At 46.8% G+C, this 21503-nt stretch overlaps 1 protein-coding gene across 1 annotated transcript in view; it reads left to right on the top strand.

Annotated features, from left to right (window-relative positions):
* LOC119382631 (uncharacterized) overlaps positions 1-21503 on the top strand; it is a 34816-nt gene that overhangs the window by 1104 nt on the left and 12209 nt on the right. Inside the window, exons 2-7 of the mRNA XM_037650418.2 lie at positions 48-273; positions 1367-1555; positions 2261-2337; positions 2786-2896; positions 4751-4856; positions 16004-16123. Of these exons, the coding sequence (XP_037506346.1) occupies positions 55-273; positions 1367-1555; positions 2261-2337; positions 2786-2896; positions 4751-4856; positions 16004-16123 (822 nt within the window). The 5' untranslated portion in view covers positions 48-54. The remainder of the gene's footprint in view (positions 1-47; positions 274-1366; positions 1556-2260; positions 2338-2785; positions 2897-4750; positions 4857-16003; positions 16124-21503) is intronic.

The raw sequence follows: 21503 nt of genomic DNA, 5'->3' as shown, positions 1-21503 counted from the left end.
GTGAGCGCTCCACGCAGTAATTTAGATGCCTGTACTTTCTCCTTAAGTGCTGGGATGGCGGCTTCGAAGCAAGCCACACCCGAAGACGGCAACCTCCAGACAGCTACCTCCGCCCAGAGTGATGCTCCCAGTGACAATGCTGTGCTTGATGATTCAGCAACAATGTCAAGTTCGTCGCAAGACAGCAGTATTAATGATGACAAGAACGGCGATAAGCCTCAAGCAACCAAAGAGGTGGATGAAGAGTCAGTGGCTGTGCACAAAACAGAACAGGTACTTTCTTGAAATGATTTTCTGGAATCATCGCTGTTGGACTCACACCCATGTTTACTATCCACTATTCATGAAGACAATGCAGATTCAGCTGTCAGGATGCATAGTGGTGAGAACGAATGAATTTTTAGAGGAGTACTTGTGCTGCTTTCATTAAAGTGAGACTTGGAGGTTTGTCTGGTAATATGGTGCTGTTATATACATATACTTTAATTTATTTTTGAGTGAGGCTGGCTGTAAGGAGTTCTGCTTGCTATTGGCAAGGAGTGCACTTTTCACATTTGTTTAAAAAAAAATGTTAACTGGCACTTGGCAGCTTTATTGTTTAGGACGGATTAGGCATCTTTTTATAGCACTTTTTATGTAACTCTCTGAAATATACATATTTTTTTTTAGTTTGAGCAATGGCGTTAACATATTCTGATAGGGAAACAAATTGTGTATGATAGTGAAAATTTCTGGAGCCCTCTACTACAGCGTTCCTCATAATCATATTGTGGTACCCGCCACGGTGGTCTAGTGGTTATGGTGCTCAGCTACTGACGCGAAGGTCGTGGTATCGAATCCCGGCCCGGTGGCCGCATTTTCGATGGAGGGGAAAATGGTTGAGGCCCATGTACTTAGATTTAGGTACATGTTAAAGAATCCCAGGTGGTCGAAATTTCCGGAGCCCTCCACTGCGGTGTCCCTCATAATCATATTGTGGTTTTGGGACGTAAAACCACAGCAATTATTATATCAGAAAGCATGCAGTGTTTAACAGTGGAATATTGTCACAAAAGCCAGAATAGGCATAAGAACATAAATGAGAAAAACAGAAGGTAAGGGAAGTTTGTGTGGCATACTGTGGCCTTTCTACTGTTTAGCCAAAAGATGTGTTCATGAATTCTGCTTTCACACAGTGGTCAAATTTGCCTGGACACTGTTTTTGTCTCGGTTTGTTGTTTGAGATGGTTTGAGATGATTGAGACTCTAAATTTGTTTCACTTGCATAAATCTCTGCACTCTCATATGGCTCAGCGTGCATCACATCAAGCACACAGTGCATCTGAAAATGATAAAGGCTCAAAATTCGGGGCTCTTATATTTCCAGGTGTCAAACCGCGCAGAACTCTGCAATGAAGCTGAGCTCGAGGTGCTCCTTTGTTTACTTGAGCAGCGGCTATCTGCTCCGACGGGCCCTCCGACAGACGAGCAGAATCAGCAGCTCTGGGAGAACCTGCACTCTCTTGTACCCAAGTATAAGGATCACATGAAACTCATGAGGCAACGAATCACAGAAGTAAGAAACTACACAGAATGAATTACTTGAAAGAATATGGTCGTTTAACCCTTTCTTTTCCAGTTGTTCCTGTTGAAATCGGGATGCTTTACAAAAAAGTTGCAACATATAAAAGAACAAATGCCAACACAAAACTTAGAAATTGGAACGCCAGCAACTATGTTTACATAATTTATGGGAACTTAGCACTGCAGGCATTTGTGCCCACTCAAATTGGGGCTCAACCCTCAAGCAGTTGTGTAAGGTTGTTCATGTGTTAGTAACAATAAGCCCAGTGATCAGCTATGTCGTAAGTGTAATCATGTTGAAAAGTTCTTAAACAATTTTCATGTCAGCATTGCCATGGCAGCATCACTTGAGTGTCACTAAAGCATCAGGTAGTTGGGGATATAGTTTTCAATATTTCACTGCCAGCATTGTATTCTTGGTTAATGTGAACTGTTGCACATTTGTTAATAGCAAGGCTCCTATATTTGTACTTCTCAGACAATAACATAGCAGTTATATTCTGGCTTTATTTTAAAGCAGCCAAATTAAGCAGGAATGCTAGTTAACTATCATCTAGACGTAATAGCACTTATATGTATAGTGGTAATGATTGTGAACATTGCAAATGTGCATGTTGATTAGTGGCGTATGACTTGCGACTCTAATAAGGGCTTGTGACATCTCTCTTGTTGACAGTATAGCCTGCCTTTCTTGCAGCTCGAGAAGCGCCTAGAGGATAACCGGCGGGAGTCACTCCACTGGCGAGAACACCACTCCGAAGAGCACAGGCAGAGGTACGTTGATGTGAATGATAATGTTCATTTGATTTCTATCATGGCTGAAGCATTGTAGAGAGGAGTAGCCTTTTGCTGCCACAACAAAGAAGGTACTATGTGGCATAAGTGATTCTGCAAAATGTAATTGTTGTTGTCACTGTTATCGTTGTATACAAAAAAATAATGACAGAGAGAAGAGAGAAAGACAGTGCCCTTCCTGCTGGCAATCATTGGCAGAAAGGGAATTGTGCCTGCCTGCTTTAGAAAGGAAGGCATAGACAGAAGAAGAATACAGAGTGGGAAAGGAAAGAGATGAGAAAAAAGTCTGAATTTGAACGCCCCTATAAAGCAGGCAATGCTGTGGATCTTTTGTGCATGCTTTCGGTGCCATGCTGTGTTCTTGTCTATGATTCTGACGTACTGTCAGTGTTTGTGTGTGACTCACCTGTCCATTTATTTCCTCTAGGTTGGCCTCTGTGATAGAGGACTACGAGAGGCAACATGCACTAGCCTTGGAGCGTGCAAGCAACGCAAGACAGCAGGCTGAAAGCTTACTGCTGCAGCTTGCAGAAGCACAGTTGAGTTTACGTTTCACCATTTACTGTTGTAATTGTATTAACAGTTTCTTGAGGAAGGCATAGTCATTTAGCAAATAGCTAAATACTATATACTGTCAATAATCTTGTTGGCTGCAGTTATGTACAAAGAAGAACAATTTCATTAACTAATATTTTAAGATCTCATTAAAGCAGCCATTTTACAATGCTCACTGGCTGCTAACCAGAGTTGCTCTGCTTATTGCCCTCCCTGATTCCTCTGGCTTTCCCTTTCGAAACTGCCTTTCTTGCAAGCCCAAGTTGAGCTGTAAATTTTGGGAGCCAACAGAGTCCAAAGAAGCTCCTGAAGAAGGGAACACCCTTGAATTCTTTTTTAATCGTGCAGGCTGGTGTATGGCACATTATTTTTAATTAGGAGTGTAGAGTTCTTGTAAAGAACCTGTGTAATTCCATTATGAACTGTTTGTGGTCATAGGGCTGTCTGTCTGAATCTTGGCGCATCTTAGCACTTCCTCTTTCGTGGCCTTTGTCCCTAGACTACAGGTGTGTCTGCAGAGCACTTGACAGGGGCTTCAAATGCTGAGTCCCAGGCGCAATTTATTCTTTAACAGAGAATCTAGCATGTATTGTAGTGTTCTTCACTGGGTGATCTCGGGTGTTCACCGAAATCCTGGAGTGGGCACTCTGATTGCACCAATCTGAATCTGCCAGCAGTGGGCAAGAAAAGGCTCTGTGGGTGACCTTACTGAATAGCGCACAAAAAACGTAGACTAGAAAGAGAGGGAAGACACACAGCGCTCTCTTTCTTGTTTACATTTTTTTTGTGCACAGTTTTTCTTCAAAAAATGAATACGCACCAGCTAGCCCAACCTGCCATTTTGTTAGAGCATGTTCTTTATGCACATGTCGCACAAACCACTTCTGAAGGTAGTGGCCAACTTCCATTCTGGACATTCTAGACTACTAGAGTGGCTGTCCCACATTGGGCACAATGCTGTGTGCACCGATATTGCACGAAGACGGATGCAACTTATGCTTCTCGTTCTATTTTCTCCCGAACTTGTGCCTTAGCAGCAGATCAGGCAATAGTGATCTGATGCGTAGTGAGTTGATCTGAAACAGTGGAAAATACCAGCCTGGTCCAAATGGACCAGTGGCAAACAGATTTGCCGCAGATGAAACCGTGCTCCAGATCAATCATTGAGAAATGCCTCCAAACAATGATACCTAATAAGAGGGAAACTTTGGCATATGACAGCATAGAAAATTTCAACAGCTGTGAAATGCACATTGACCTTCCTTCAATAAGAAGTGACCAGCATTGATAGTGTCAGCACGTGAACTGGCGCAAGGACTTATCCTACAATGCTTGTGCTGAATTCACAGTTACAGTAGGTATAGGAGCATACAAACGTACCAGGTTGGCAGAAATGAAAGCTTTTGGTATGATAGTATTGCTCCCTTCTTGAGGAGACAGCACAAGTCTAGTAGACAGTAGTCATGACTGGAGGGGCAGAGTGGTCCTTTACTGGACTTCTTCAAAGATTGTAGATGTCTGTGATTTTACTTTAGCCAAGTTGTATTGAAAACTATAATAGAATCGATAATGCATTTTCCCATCTTCTCTGAGGATAGATTAGTTACAGTGCCTGAAGAAATTTGACTTATAGTCATGGCATTTGTTTCACTGATATAAGGGTGAAAAATGGCTGGTCTTTAATAGCAAAGGGCACACTGTCTCTGTAATGTAGTTGGAGGCTCTGTTACGGAGATAGCGTATGGCTCAAATATATGGGGGTATTATTGCATAGCAACTGGGAATGATTTTCTTATCACATTTAGGAAGTGTTCACCATTGTCTTCATGATTTTCAGGGCAGAAATTAAACGTCTGGAGGCCGAAATGCATTCGAGAACTGAGCAGTTGAAGGGGGACCATTTGCGGGAGCTTCAAGCACTGGCTGAAGAAAAGGATGCACAGGTACGAAATTTTCCTCCCACTGCACATTCTGTTGGCTTTTGGCATTTCCATGCTCTGTAGACAACATTGACAGTTGTACATTCCTTATTTCACATCCTATTGGCCTCGAGGCCCACCACTGGAAACGCTGGCGCCACCGTCGGCGTGACGTGCTTGGCAGGATCACGTGGTCTCAGCGGCCGCGTCGGCTGCTTGTGGCGCACTGCCGCGTGCTTTGAAAACGAGTTTCAAGTCCCACATGCGCTGCAATCTGTTCAAATTCGGAAGTTTTCTCTCATTTTCTACTCAATTGAAACCATTGTAATAGAGTGGCTGCCTCTGAAGGCGACGAACATGGGGCTCTACCGCTCGGTGCCACAGTGGCGCGCTTACGCAAAGGAGCCCAGTGTCAGCCTGCACTGGTAACCGCGGGACAAGAAACAGCGTGAAGCATGGGTTGTAAAGCTAAGAAACGGCAAGTAGCCATCCGCTACGAGTCTTGTGTGCAACAAGCACTTCCGCGACGAAGACTTGTTACTGCGTCGGGCCTGCGATGTTCGGTGAGTAGCAGACAGCGCGCACTGAGACGATGGCTCGCGCGCGCTTCCCGCCGGCAAATGATCCTTATCTGCCACAGGATGGTAAAAGCGCTACCTTTTACCACGTGCGATGCCATCTCAGAACCCTCCAATGCGACCTCTTGCTCGTCAGCCCCGTGCTCAGCGTCCACAAAATCGGCTGCAGATGCGCAAGTCATTGTTTAGATACGTTAAATTAAAAAACGCACAGTGTCCCTTATGCATTCCTTAAAGATGACAAGAAGGCGAAAGCCATCTTCTTGTCAGTCGATGTACTGATTCTCCCGCGCCCCCCTCCAAAAGCGTTCTGCGCCTAACGAGGTTTTGCACGGCCTCCGTGACCAATCACGGACGCAATGCAAAGCGACCATAACATGTGAATATGTCATCATTTTACGTCACATTATATGACGTCATAATGACGCTAGATATTTTGGCGATCTGTGACATCATGATGATGTCATATGGTGACACCATCACGTGACGATTATTTTTTGCATCACTCGTGTTGACGCCGCCAATGCGGGACGCCGACGGGCAACCTTCCCATTTGATGAGGCATGCATTGCTTCATAAGCTACATAAATTTTGCATTGCCTCCGTGATCGGCCAACCGGCCAACCCCATGTATTTTCTTGGAGCCTCATTTATTTACGTGGGAAAAATGCCACCCTGTTCGCGTTAGACGCGACACTGCTGCCAAAATTGCTGGGGTACTCGCCAAATAATTACTATCCTGTTTTGCGGCTGCTGGTTGCTGCAATAACTTCTATTTTATTCACCGCTATTTAAAGTTCATGTGGGTCCTAGTTCACAGCCGACGTTTGCAGAACAAGTCCGTCAAACGTTACTGTATTTTCTTTCTTTTCCTAGGCGCCGCATGCTACTACATGCTCGGTCTCGTAGACTGGTTCTTCTTCCACCAGCAATCTCGAAGTGGTGAAGCTTTGGTCTATGAATTTGTTGATGATAGAGAGCGGCAAGTTCACTGGAATGCAAACGGAACGATAATTAAGGAGCATTAAAAAAAGGCGTCGCATTTGCTCACGTTTTGTGTGAGCACCAAACGAAACGAATGCGCTGAATAAAGAAACAGAAGCAGCGGCATTTGCGCGCTGAGAAGACAGATCAATACGCAGTGCGAGACAGCTTGTCAAATGACATTGAATTTCGACCGAAAAAGAAAAAAAAAACACTGAATCGTCGGGACGGCAGATCAAAAAGTTGCCATGCGCACCGAAGCCGCAGTTGTAAGGAAATTGTTTTTGAACTGCTCTGATAGCGTCCGCACAACAGTAGTTGTTTGTTTACTCACAAATTCTCATATTTTGCGGCCTAAAGTTCACAGAGTGGTGCCAAAACACGCTCGTAGCAAAAGCGAAACGATCAGTACGAACATACATGCAGACGCTCAATGCAGAGGCACCATCAGTCGTCGCGAACCCGTGCGATCGCTGGCTTGAGGCTTCTTTCTGTTATGCTCCGTTTGGTTATACAGGCAGTCTACTCTAACGAGATATTTCACATAGTTTGCACTCAGCGAGTGACTACCTTTCACGCAAGAAGTCGGTTCAGGAGTCTCCAACGCGGTGACAGCATGAAGCGGGTGCTCGGTTTTCTGCAAAGAGACAGCGACTGTAGGCTATCTTGTGCTTTCAGTTCGTCGAAAATGATTATCTTGACATTAAAGAACACAGTTCATTTCGAAAGTACTTACAGAAATGCCCTGGAGGGCTTCCCCGAGGTATTTTTGTAGAGCGCCGACAGCAAAACCTATGAGGAGCGCGCCGGCGGTATCCTGCCTAGCACGCAATCGAGGCGCGTCCGATAGAGGGCGACTCCGTAACTCCTCGAGGCCAATACAAGAAAGCACAGCTTGAGTTTAGACTTTATTGCACGAAATTTTTAGTCCAATAGCGTAAAGAGCTCGTGTCGCAAAAATTCCAATGTCGGTGTCGGCATCAGCATCGGTGACGGCGTCGTTGGTTGTGAGCGAAAAATCAAGAAAGATGCAAATAAAATAAATAATAAAAGCCTTTGGGTTCCAGTGAGAGTTAAACCCAGGCCGTCTGTGTGGCAAGCAGGTGTTCTACCGCACAGCTACGCTATTTCTTGAAACTTCTTCGTAAAAAAAACACTATATGAATAATCGAAAAAGACTCGAATAAAATAAATGCTAATAACAATCTTCGGGTTCGTGTGAGAAATTAACCCAGACCATCTGTGTGGTAAGCAGGTGTTCTACCACAGAGTCACGCTATTTCTTGAAACTGCTTCGGAAATAAACACTACAGTTGAATCCCTCAATAATGAAGGTCCTCAAGAACAAAATTCTCGTGACAATGAAGAAATCTGGCGTCCCCGGCGAACGTCCATAGAGTTCAATGCATTTGCCCCCTCTCGACAGCGAAGAGATTTTAAAAAGCATTCCCACAATAATGAAAATTTTAGGTAGTAATCCGCAACATTTTTTGCAACCCATGAGCTAGTTAGAAACCCAGAAGTTTGAAATTGCAGCACCGCTCATTCAACAAGTCGGGCGCATACATTTCCGCCGACAAGCATCGGTGCGACCATTGCTGTTTACATTCGGTCGGATGACGATAACAATGAGACTGATGAGGATGAAGATGACAGCCACAAGTTCAACAAGACGCTGTTGAACTTCATGACTTTTGTTTGCTGACGCCAACCAGACCGTGCACGAAGAGTTCAGCGACAATGCTATCATCAAAGGTGTGCATAAAGAATATGAGAGTGACGACGAGAGTGAGGAAAGCAAAAAAACGTAAGAAAGGCAAGTAAGCTCGCGCAAAGTTCTTGATGCTTTTGACATCCTTCGCACTTTCCTCGGTGCCTACGCTGACGACGAAGCTATGGTGGCTAGAGGGGGAAGTGTGACGGGCGAGAGCGGAGGGCTGTACGAATTCCCAATGAAAGATGGCGGTCACACCAGGTGGCGCTACCTGCGCCGTAGGTGCTTGCGGCGGCATTTGCCTGCTTTGCGCATGGCCGCTATAGACGTTAGTTTCACTTGTTTCTAATAATCGCTTATATCCCGCGCCCGTGTTGTTGAAGGCGCTACGTGTTTGTTTCGCTAAGAAGCATGCGTTGCAAGTTCTTAGCGGTGTTAAGCAAGAGGAAAAAAAAAACCAAGAATGCTTTTAAACCAGGCGGAACTGGCATGCCTCCAGGTTTTCATACTTATGTTTCTTAATATCGGTTTGCTTTGACATGTTTAATCTGCAACCGTGTGCAAAAACTGGGCTAGTTGGTTGTTTTTCATGGTAAAAGCAGCGCAAGAAGAAGGCAACACGAGAAGAACTGTTCAGCGCTGGTCCTGTGTCGTTCTTATTATCGTGTTCCTTATGCGCTGCTTTTACCATATTTATAGCCTGTTTTAGTTGAAACAAACTGCTTGCTCGGCTGCATAGCTCAGCTGACTTTAAAGTGTTTTTTCCTCTTGGTGAAATGTAAACTGTTTACAAACGTTCATAACGAGTGTATATATTGGCTGCAGTGCAGTGCGTTTTTTTTTTCTCTCTTAGACCGCATCCACCTCCCCCTCCCCCTTCATTTCCTCTGCATTGTAGGGGGTACTCTTGAGCGCGAAATGTTCAAAGCATTTACATTTTCCGGCTCCTTTTCCTTGAGAAAATTGAAGTGGAGATCGAAATGCTGCAGCTGGAGGCTCTTTGACACTGAACATTTCATTTTATTATTTCAGCGATAGTTCTATCTATGCAAGGACCAATGATTTCTGTTAACTTACGGCTTTAGATGCATACTGAATACACGCAAGGAAAATGGTAAAACATATTTATTTATCACACATTTGTCATCCCATACTTATGTCAGACATTTGTTATCACATACTTCCCTATCATGTTACGAGGTCAAATTACTTGAAGATCCTCAACTTCAAGTGTTTTTGGCGGCGCTGCCTTTGGACACTCCTGTCTGCTTTTCTTTTTTCTTTTGTAAAGCACTTCTGTGCGTCCGGGAACACCGTAGGCACAGCGTCTTCTGACAAACGCATGGTATCTCAACCACCTCACCGTTTATAATGTGTTGGTATGTCCTTTCGATGAAACTCACGTCGAAGTGCCGCTCGCAAACAACGCTGTCCCTCGTCAGCTCTTTGTCAGTCCGCATAATATTTCGAGCTCATTGCTCTCGCCTCGAGAGATCCTTCGGGGCTTTAAAGACCGAAAGCTTCTCCGAGCACGATCTATACCCGACTTTACAGCCAGGGACGAAGCATGTAGTACTTGCGCGATTTGAAGGCATGGTTCGTAATAATAATAATAATAATATCTGGAGTTTAACGTCCCAAAACCACGCTATGATTATGAGAGACGCTGTAGTGGAGGGCTCCGGAAATTTCGACCACCTGGAGTTCTTTAACGTGCACCTAAATCTAAGTACACGGGCCTCAAACATTTTCGCCTCCATCGAAAATGCAGCCGCCGCGGCCGGGTTTCGATCCCGCGACCTTCGGGTCAGCAGTCGAGCGCCATAACCACTAGACCACCGTGGCGGGGCAAGGCATGGTTCGTAGAACACGTGGGTACAGTGGCGGGTAAATAAACGACGACAGCGAACGCGAGGCATCCGAACAAGTTGACGGCACAGCACAGAGAGAACGAACGAGCCAAAGCAAGCGCGGCGAGCACCTACGCACCTACTACTACACCAGCGCCCCTTGCGGCGGCCAGAACTTTCATTGCGTTCCGCGCATCCCTCTCCCACAGCGGGGATGCAGCGCCCGCCACACTTCCCCCTCTAGCCACCATAACGAAGCTATGCAAAGCTTATTAAACTGTGAGGCTCAAGCCATCAAGCTCCTTCAAAGAAACGTGAAACAGAGCCAGATAAACAACTTCTTCAAGTAAATTTGGTGGTGTGAAGTAATTGGTGTGCGTATTTTTCTGTTTTCGCAACAACGAAATTTTCACGATAACGAACAAAACTCGCTTCCCCGGCGATTTCGTTATTGAAGGGTTCGACTGTATATGATTGTCATGTAGTGGAAGGAGTCTCCTTAAAGGGACACAAAAGGCAAATGACAATTTATGTCAGAGTGAAAGCTCAATGTATGACAACTTCTAAAACGGCATTATTATCAACAGCAGTGCCCTACTTACTGAGAAATTAAGCTAAATGTATCACATGATGAGCGCCATGAGTGGGACATTTTTGAAGTGATCCCGATGACGTATGAGAGTCTACCTACAATAAATCACTAGTAATCAAACTAGCAGCAATAAAAAAAGAACCTTTCGTGCATCAAAAGACGTAATAAAATGCTGTTTGTTCATTTCCGTTTGATTCATGTAAAAAAAGGACCTCTGTGGCGTTGCCATGGGGAACGGCACGCGTGGTTCAAAGGTTTCGTTGTCGCCGAACTGCGCTTCGCCCGGCGCCCTGCTTTGCTCACACGGTCGCGTCTCAGCAGTAGTTTCGGGATCGCATACTGCCGCGTGTGCTTTGCACGCTCGTGAAAGTCGCTCTGACAGAAAGTTCGACAAAATGCCGCATGCATGTGATATTAGATTGCATGCCACGGCGCACTGCGATAGCCAGGTTATCTAACCAAACGAAGCAACATATACACATCTCTACCAGTCGGTGTTCGAGAGTCGTGACGGTAGGTCCACCACAGCTTCGTTGCCCGGCAGCGCACTGCTGGTTTCCTCGCTGTTTTCGGGCTCGGGCTCGGGAGAGTTGCTGCCGAGGCTGCTATCGTAGTATGCAGCAACGCCGGCACTACGAGCCCTCAGCAGCATACCGCGTTCATCGGGGCTCAAGTCGCTGAATTGGAGCCCAGCGTCGCGAGCCAATGTCTCGTTGTCAAGTTCTCTGTCCACATCCATTGTGGCGATTGCGGCAAGCTTCGATGGTTTTGATGGCCGTTGTTGCTGCTGTGGGTCCCGCTACTTTCGCTCTGCTGCTACTAGCGTCGGCGGCCGCGCAGTAAAAGCGAGCAACGTTGGGCACGGCAGCAGTGACGTATTAAAGTCTGATATCAGGCGGGTGATTTGAAGTGCGCTAACGCGATGCAGACCACTAAAACGTGATTTTATTTCAAAATAAGCACTTCCTTGGCATAAGAGTATCACTACGAGGTTTCTGGACCGATATTTCAACAATCAACGTTTAAGATTTGCCTTTAGTGTCCCTTTAACGCATGTAATATTGCGCAGCAGAAGCGTAGAATCGCGCCAGGCATCAAAACATGTGAATTGTGCAACGAGTGGGTGTTTTAAAGGCACACTCATTACAAAGCGACCAGGCATATTTAATTATCATCATCAGCAAAAGCATCAACAAAGTGAACAGCTGCGTAGGTTCGCGTGTTGCCTTACAGACGCGTAGTGGTCGTTTCTCTGATTCTCAAAAGGAGTAATTAGGTCGTAGTGGGCACTTAACAACTGTGCTTGCAGTAGGCATTCCAGGATACTTTAAAACGGCCAATGTTATGCGCACAGTCGTCCGTTTCCTTATGGCATGGTTGAGGCGTGCACCGAGAACCGAAGCCAGGCTATCAATTGAGATAGCGCACGGGGCCCGAGTGTGCTATCATGTTCTACTCTTGAAGGCGAAGCTCAAGCGTCCTCCAAGTTTTTTCTTTCTGCTTGGCCACCTGACAATTGCCACATTGGATTTTTAATATGCTGGCTTATCTGCTTCTGAACTAAGCAGCTTAAATGTTGAGAGTACCTGCTGCAATGGCTCAGTAGCTGTGATGATGCACTGCTGAATACATGGTCTCGGGTTTAATTCCAGATCTTGGCAGTTTCGATTCAGCAGGATCTAATGAAGAAAATTAGGCTTGTATGAGTGTTACTTTTTTGGTTCAAAGCAAAGTCAATTTTCCATGAATAGGCGGTTTCACAACACAGCGGCATACGCAGCAGTGAAACCACCTTTTTAGGCAGATGTGGCAGAACACCTCTATTTGGTCGTTTTGAATACTTGGAAATTTCATAAATGTTTATTTTGTGTCGAAGTGAACTCGAAAACACGTGGAAAAGAAAGACAAAGGAACAGTCTTTCTGTGTCTATGTGTTTTCCCTATTTTTTTAAGCCCTGGAAGTGCATCAAGTATTCCAACTAGCCCAGCTAACCGCCTCAAGGAATATTAATCGGAGAGTCGTATTACTAGTTGTAACAAGCTAAAAAGCATTTCCAATTTCGGGGCCATTTAGAATCGCAGCGAATGAAGCTTATAATTCACGGGGAGCGCTCTCACCGTGAATTATGAATCCATACCAACTAGCCCAGTTCTCTCCTTTTTTACATGCAGGCGACAATCTTTTAGCGTGAAAGTAAAATACATATTACATATTATTTCTATAAAGCCGAGAGCAGCTAAATAATTAAGCATACAGGGAGCTGCATGTAAAGGAACTATCACGTTGCAGTTACTGACACTGTTCACTCATCTTAATGAAGATCAGTGGCACTGACAATGTGTGTTATGAAAAGTGTGTTATGCTTATGGTAAGGGCCTTGATAAGTACAATTGTACTTGTCTTCTTCTGTCCGTGTTTTCGTCGGGCAATTTCTTTGATGTCATGGATCGCCAAATACCCTGAAATGCTGCTCTCATTAAATTACAACCTACAGTAAACTAAACAAGACAGAAGTTCAGGGGAAAATGGCGGCTTGAAGTGATGAAAGGTACAGGTAATGTCGCTGGAGCCAACGTTGATGACGTGTTGAAACGCTGGCTCCAGCAACATTCCCTGTTTAACAATTTTTTATCACTACGGTAAACTAAGCTCTATAAAAAACACTGAATCTTCGAGCTTTAATTTATGACTGATAAAAATATCTATATTTGTGATAACCTTCAGGGTTGCACAAAAGTGAATGGAAAAAGTAGGTTGTTATATATTAATGATACCTAATACTAATGTCTAAATCAACACACGAGCGCCAAGCTCAGAACAAGTCGCCATATGTGCCTGATAACAGTTACTGTTGAAAATCTGCTGATCATGATTTGCGTAGAAGTGAAGCCATCCAATTATGCTAGACCTCCTCAAGGAACTAAAAAGGTTAAACAAGAACAGCTCATTTATTTATGTGGTAGTGTAATGTCAGTATACATGTTTTTTTTACTGATGACTCAAAAGGATCAGTTTCGCAAGATGATGCGGATGTCTGATCCAGTAATTGTGCTACTAACTGCTTCTGCAATGTGATGAACCCTAAACATGATATACGATGCAATTACGCATTTGACACGAAGCTGAAAGTTCGGTCATAGCTGACACCTTCAAGAAATCAGAGAGAGTCTCCTTCACTGGAAACCCAGGGTGCCACTAAGCTTGCCTGCCGGATTACTTTCTCTGTTGTCTGGAAGGTGTATATCGTAGAAGATGGTGACATCTGTAGACCGCCACGGTTTTACCACTTCAAGAATGTTGACAGACTTACGTTTCACACTGTGTCAACGTGCGACCACGCAGGCCGTGAGGTCTCAGCATCCCGACAGAGCAAGACCGACACAGCAGCGATGTCTCAAAACTAGGTTTATTCACCGACGTTAGCCTGTAATGAGCGCATATTTTGTGGCATCTACGCTCATGAGGAGATGTGAACGTACCTGTCGTTTCTATGTGACGCCAATGTTGTCCGCTACACCAGTGGCACGTTGCACAGGGTATCTGCCGCCGCACACAAAGCCTGCTATGTAGCCAGTTACATTGCCGACATATGGTGACAGCGAAGGAATACACTTAGCTTCCCCTTCGGGTTAATTTTCTAAGGTGAGCTCACACAGGCAGGTGATTCCCACTACCAACTGATCGTACCTCACAGCTATTTTCTAGTAAAAAGAGCAAAACTTAATATGACATCGGGGTACCTTCATGTGAAGCGTCTTCCCTGAAGACCTTCCTGGTCAACTTGTGCAGCTTACACCGCTACAGGCAGGCATTGTTTCAAAAAAAAAGAAACGTTGGCTGGTCAACCGCAATCGAGTGGTCGCGTGCTTGCTTCTGGGACAAGGCCAGCAACTTTTGGTGACTTCACGGCCGTGCGCTCGATGCACCATCCAGCTCCCTCTAGTGGAGATCGATGGTTATACCTGCCAGTGGAGAGCAAGAATGCCCCGCAGGGAAATTGTACCAGTAACCTTTGCACACACGTCAAACGAATGGGTTCCAGAAAACTGTTTGCAAATACCTCTCTTTACATTTCCATGGCAATCAAATGTTGCTGTCTCACAGGGGTCATAATTTGCTCTAATGTTACATGAACATGGAAGTGACATCACACTGTTCTAGTACCTGTATTAGAGGTGTGCACGGGCTCCGGGTAGCCCGAAAGCCCGAGCCCGACCCGGCCCGCGGGCCGGGCTCGGGCGGGCCAACGTATTTTCACCTCGGGCCCGGGCCGGGCTCGGGCTGCTTGGAGTTTTATCGGGCCGGGCTCGGGCCCAGTGCAAAGCCCGACTCAAGCCCGAAACATAGAGAATGAGCGGGAATTGTTTTCCAGCACGCATACAGCGTCTTTTCCGTTTTTCCTTTCCATTGCAGTTGTTCAGCGAGTGGAGCGACAGTGGTGAGAATGTAGCAGTTACAAAAGATGAGCTCTTCGATTATCTCTCAATGGAATCGCCGTCTTGTCCATCTGAAGTTTTAGTCTTCTGGAAAAAACAAGCAGCAGAGATATGCCAAGCTTGCCAGGCTGGCAAAAAGATATTTGCAATTCCGGCGACGAGTACAAGCAGCGCACGTAACTTCAGTTCGGCGGGCTACATAATGCAAAAGCGCCGCACATCGTTGAAGCCGGAATCGGTGGACTGCTTGCTGTTTTTGCACGACAATTTGTAATCTGTGCAATAGAGACTGTTCGTCGTGTGTCGCTTGATCATATTTTATATGCTCAACAAAATGCCAAATTACCGGAAAACGATGTTTTGTTTTCACAGTGAACCTTCAAGAAGCCGGGCCGGGCCGGGCTCGGGATTGTGTTTTCGTACGTCGGGCCGGGCCGGGCGGGCGGGCTCGCAGCTCTTTGCCGTCGGGCTCGGGCGGGCCTTCGACAAAGTCAGCGGGCCCGGGCTGGGCTCGGGCCCGGAAATACGGCCCGTGCACAGCTCTAACCTGTATGTGTGCCTCCATGGCGGAACAAATGAAAAATGTTTCCATGCAGAAAGAATTAGTTTCAAACCACTGTTGGGAAGTGCAAAATCATTCGAGATTGGCCAGTGGAAGGTGGATTTGCCATCACGAGCAAAAATTTGATCCAAATGGACCAGTGATTATGCCATAATGGTCAGAGATGTCTGTCTTTAGACACATGATCTTGAGAATGGTAGTGCAAAATTTAAGAAAACACCGTCAAACAATGAAGGATGCAACAACAAAGGCGCTAAAATTCCGTTGTTCATTTGTCTGTGCTTTTTTAAATTTTGCGCTGCTGTTCTCAAGATCACGTACAATCAACTGCCCACCCAAGCAAGTTTATTTCTGGAGACATGTCTGTGTTGCAATTGTGTAAGTGTCCTTCAAGTGGGTGCGACGTAGTATGTTCACATTTTCTTGTCCTAATATTTTTGTTCATTTTTTCCAGTTGCGTGCTAAGAGTCGGGAACACCAGGAGGAAGCAGCTTCGTACAAGAACTTGCAGCAGCAGAACCTGGCAGACAAGACAAAGCATGAGGTGGAAGTGTCATCTTTCCAGCATGAAAAAGTGGGCATGGCTGCTTTTGCTTTCACGTCTTTTATTAGGGCACTTAAACAGAAAAACTGCTTGCTCTGCATTGAACTTTTTCGCAATACCATAGAAGCCACTCTTACCAAGGGGAGAGGCCTGGCACAACAGAATAAGCATAATTGGCTAAGATCGAAGTGCAGTCGTGCATAAGAACGAAAAAACTGGTGGCCACACTTTCTTGATCCCCCCTCACCAGTTTATAATGATATCATTTGTTGTGTTCCATGGGAGTCAAAGACTGTATGTAACACTTTTAAAAACTGTTACTGAGCCTCGGCAATCTAAGTATGAGAACATACGGTTCAGTTTGAGATGTCATTGTGATGTCCAGATGTAGGCATTTCAGTGCAAAACATTGAACTTCCTTATTTAGAGTATGACCTTTATTTCATTTATAACAGGGCACTTTAAAAATAGCATACCCAAGCAGCTTTGTGTACACAAAAATAAAACTCTATGTTATGCCCTTTGTATTCTTTTCTACTCTTGTAGCATTCTTTTCTAAGCCCAGTTTGCATACCCTAACTCTGAATCTAGAAATAACTAATGATCAGTATCATACCATGCAATTAACTAAAGCAAAGCTCTGAAGGAGTATGAAGTCTGAGTTGTCTCTTTAGTGTATCTTTAAAAACAAAACTTACCTCATAGTAATAATATCTGGACTTTTACTAGCCAAAACAACAATACAATTATGAGGCACGCTGTAGTGGAGGGCTCTAGAAACTTCCACCACCTGCGGTTCTTTAAAATGCACCTATATCTACGTACATGGGCCTCTAGTATTTCACGTCCATCGAAACGCGACTGCTGCGACCTGGATTGAACCCGCCTCCTTTGAGTCACTAGGCGAGCGCTGTAACCGGTGTACCACCGTGACAGCTCTTGATGTTCATATTTTTGGATGCGTTTCGATGTCTTCATCTGTTTAGTGCCGTTTATTACTGTTCTAATGTCTTTGCACCACATTTGTAAGCAGAAAGAAACACTTGCAAGCTTGTTGGCAGCATTATGTACATGCAGAAGTGCAAATTGAATTAAATATTCTTACAAGAGCACTGACACAAAATTTCGAAGGCGAGATAATGAGTGAAATAGATGTATGTGGAGCCATACACAACGTCTACGAAATATCAAGGGCCAATATAGCCTAGAACATATTTAATATCAATTTTAAAGTGCGTGCTGTGCGAGTGAGCGAGATGCAAGCACCTCGCGACGCCGACATCAACGCGATGGCTGTGTAAACAAACCTACGTCACGAGTTTGTGTTGGCTGGTTGCTGGTTGTGCCCTTGCGCTTGTGCCATGCTACCTGCCATTTCTTCCTCCGTGCCTGCGGCTTTGCGTGTGCTAGTTGTGTTCTCTTCCGCTTTTCGCTCGTCGTGCCCGTTGGCAGATGTTATGGTCCGCTCACGCTAGCGGCAAGCCTGCCACAACGGCGCGGTGCAGCACACGTGAGAGCTGTCCAACGTGCACGGCAAGCATCGCCGGCGAGGCATTCGTGCCTCTGAAAAACATGGCCGCACAGCCAAAAGCGGTTGTCGTCCACTTCGAATCTATCAAGTGGCCACCGTGCGCTCTGTAACGTGTAAGCTCCGAACTGATGCTTCCATTTGCTTTAGATTTATGTCCTTAAGCTTCGACAGCAATGTATTCGTCCTGATTCGGCGCCGTTTTTGAGAGCCATAGTCAAATAATCGATGCTGTAGGCTTAGTGAGTCGAGATGGGCGCTTCCGAAGGCTCGGAGGACATAGGTTACGCGTTTGTTAGTTGTTTCTAATCCTCCATAGCTGGCGCCACTTGACCTGGTGCGAGCTTGTGGATCCGCTCTCGCGCGCCGCCTACGTCACAATTTTGCGTGGTTACTTGGCCAGCTACGTTTAAAGTCACTGTAACGGGAAAAGTACCGCGTTCCTTTTCTCTTCGCCGCCGCGCCGTTTCCGCGGCTTCGCCACATAAATGGTCCAGCTCGCTCGCCTCGCTAGTGTCTCCCGGCCGCCGACGCAAAGCGCTTCGGAGGGCGATTGTTTTCATAGCCTCAGAAAAGCATGCAGGAAGATTACGACATCCCGTATCATTTTGACACTTTATCGCAAGCCTGTCGAGGTATTGCAGAATGCCTGGATGCTGCGCTTTTGGGTGCAGCAACTGGCGGGAAACGGGCAAGGTTGCCAAGCGACAGGCTGTGTGGCTGCACAAAATGCGATCGGGAAAAATTCAGTCCCACGACTTACACCCGCCTTTGTGAGGTAAGCGTTTCATTAAGAATTCGCGAATGTTGTTTCGGGGAATGTTTGCGTCTCCCCTGCACTAGTGCAGCTTGTTTCGCGTGGTTGCCGCAGAAGGTTCATGCACAATAACATTCCCGGGCAGCTCTTAGTTATGTTTGGCGTAAAATTGACGCCTTTGGGCTCACATATAACAATCACAATAAACTGACTGCTACAGATTGCGTGACGTGACTGTATGACGAACATAAATAACAGGTCCCTGCCGACGGCAAGTTATCTTTTCTTCCACTTTACTTTCTTCACACTTTATCCTAATTACAATAACATCCCCTATACCTTCTTTGGCATTATTGTCTGTTAGTTCTCATTAATATTGCTACATGTAGGCTGCCGGAATTCATATTGTCGACGCGCGTGTGCGCCCGACGAAGAGGACGAAGGTCGCTAGCTGCTCGAGCTCGGAGCCGGACTGGTCAGCGCTACAGCCGCTCTTGCAAATACATCTTGTGAATAGCGACTTGTAAAAGCGACTCGTCACTCACGTAACTCACGTAACATATTTGGTGGAGGTGGAACGTTCCCCGTCCTCACCACGCAGCTCCGCAGTGGCCGCGTCATCCAGCCTCTCGCCATGGCTTCCAATGACAACCCGTCCCCATCTCCATCTGCGGCTCCTACGACAACCTTTGTCGCGGTCCCCACCCCCCGCGATCCCGGGACATTCTCCGCGCAACCTGGCCTCGACGTCGACTACTGGCTTCGCCTGTATGAACGGGTCAGTCAAACTCACCGGTGGGACCCTACCATGATGCTCGCTAACGTTCTCTTCTACTTGGACGGAACCCCGCGCATCTGGTACGAGACACATGAGACCGAGCTCACCAGCTGGGAGACGTTCAAGGAGAAGCTACGTGACATCTTTGGGAACCCGACGGTCGCCACGCAGCTGCACGACAAGAGCTCGCTACCCGTGTACAGTCGCCTACTGAGTCGTATGTCTCCTACATACAAGAAGTGCTTGCTCTTTGCCGGAAAGTGGACGAGGCAATGCCCGAAGCTGACAAAGTGGGTCACGTTTTGAAAGGCATCGCGGACGACGCTTTCCATTTGCTGGTCTACACCACGTCTCGACTATCGACCGCATCATTCAAGAATGCCGCCGTTTCGAAACGGCCAAAAGCCGTCGTGTGCACCCTCAATTTTCTCGGTTGCCAAACACGGCTGCCACGTCCACCTGCTCCGATTCCGCCGCTACACCGCCCTTCGAGCAGAGTGTAACGCGTATCGTTCGACGGGAACTTGAAGCGGGCAAGTCCAGCGCCGTTCCAGCCCTCTCCATTCGACCATGCCCTTTACAACCAACCCCCGCGGTCTCCGTTATTCAGGCGGTCGTACGACAAGAATTCGCCAACCTCGGGTTCCCTGTCCGCCTGCCCCGTCTCTCGCCCCTCGTCCCGACCAATGCCCATGAATGCATCTCGAAGTGAAGCCATTCGTTCCTCCACGATCTCGCAACCCAGCGGAATGGCGAACTCCCGACGACAGACCATCTGCTTCCGGTGCCACCGCGTTGGTCATGTCTCCCGCTACTGCCGCGCCACTTGGACGCCGCCATATAGGACCCAATTTTCTCGCCTTCCCGCCCATATGAAGATCTTCGCCGGTATTCGCCCAGCCGTACAGACCCTACTTGTGACACACCTAACAGCCGCCCTCCTGCTCGTTCACCGTCCCCTCAACGCCGTCGTTCCCCGTCGCCCCAACCACGCCGCCACCCCTCGCCGCCCAACTTTGCATCGTACACGACGGAAAACTAGATCGTGCAGCTCCTGGAGGTAGTGCTGCATCATCTCCTTCTGACCAATCCTCCGTTGACGCTTCTACGAACAAGAACATCATCGATGTGCATGTGGACGGTATTTCTTTGACGGCTCTAGTCGATACTGGAGCTCACGTGTCCATAATCAGTGCTCGCTTTGTCGCCGACTGAAAAAAGTCCTCACGCCTGCTACTACAAAGCTGTACGCGTCGCCGATGGCGGAACTGTTCTGTCACTGGAATGTGTACAGCTCGTATAAGCATCGCCGGACCGTTACGTTCCTGTCCTATTCACGGGTGCTCCATAATTGTTCCTCATGACCTCATCCTAGGGATGGACTTCCTATCGACCCATTCTGCCTGATAGACTGTTCGCTGGTACTCTTTGCTTGGACCTCCTCTTCAGCCAGATTTCACCCGACCTTCCACACAGCCTCTGCACCACGGATTTCATCCGCCTACCGCCTAAAGCCCTAACATTCGCAGAATTAACAACGACTTCATCCGTTGTTGAGGGCACTACGTCGTCACGCCGATTACGATTGTACTTCTGGCACGTGACATCACTGTGCCTCATGCGTCATAACTATAGCCGCTAAACGGGTGGACATCTCCCCCGTCAAAATTTCGGCTTCACGAGCAAGTCCTCTCAAGGATCTTAATCGCGACGTTGCAGTCCTTAGCCGATGACCAAGTCACCTCTTTTGCAGCAGACGTATGCTCCAATCTCCTTGTCGAAAACCGATGCACAAGCCCGACATGGCATTACGCCCCATGATTGCCCAGACCCCCCACAGCGCAATCAGCCGCCCTCATCGCCTTTGGCTTCTTACCGCGAGATCTTCGACCTTGACAACCGACCACTCGGCCAAACTCTCTTGTGCAGCACCGTATCAACACAGGTGATGCTGTCCCATTCACCGTCGACCGTATCGGGTGTCCGTATCGGAGCGCCAGATTATTCAAGAAGAAGTAAACAAGAGTTAGCTAAAGGTATTATTGAGCCCTCATCGAGCCTTGGGCGTCACCCGTCGTCCTGGTTAAAAAGAAAGACAACACGTGGCGTTTCTGCATCGATACCGCATCTAATCGAATTACGAAAAAGACGTGTATCCTTTGCCCCGCATTGATGACGCTCTCGATTGTCCTCCATGGCGCACGCTACTTTTCATCCATAGACCTTCGCTCCGGTTATTGGCAGATTGGCGTGGACGAGAAAGACCAAGAAAGACCGCCTTCGTCACTCCCGATGGCCTGGTACCAATTCAGGTTATGCCCTCCGTCTATGCAACGCCCCAGCCACG

Source organism: Rhipicephalus sanguineus, chromosome 2 (assembly GCF_013339695.2).
Source record: "Rhipicephalus sanguineus isolate Rsan-2018 chromosome 2, BIME_Rsan_1.4, whole genome shotgun sequence".
Lineage (NCBI taxonomy): Eukaryota > Metazoa > Arthropoda > Arachnida > Ixodida > Ixodidae > Rhipicephalus > Rhipicephalus sanguineus.
This window is presented reverse-complemented; position numbering and strand designations above follow the sequence as displayed.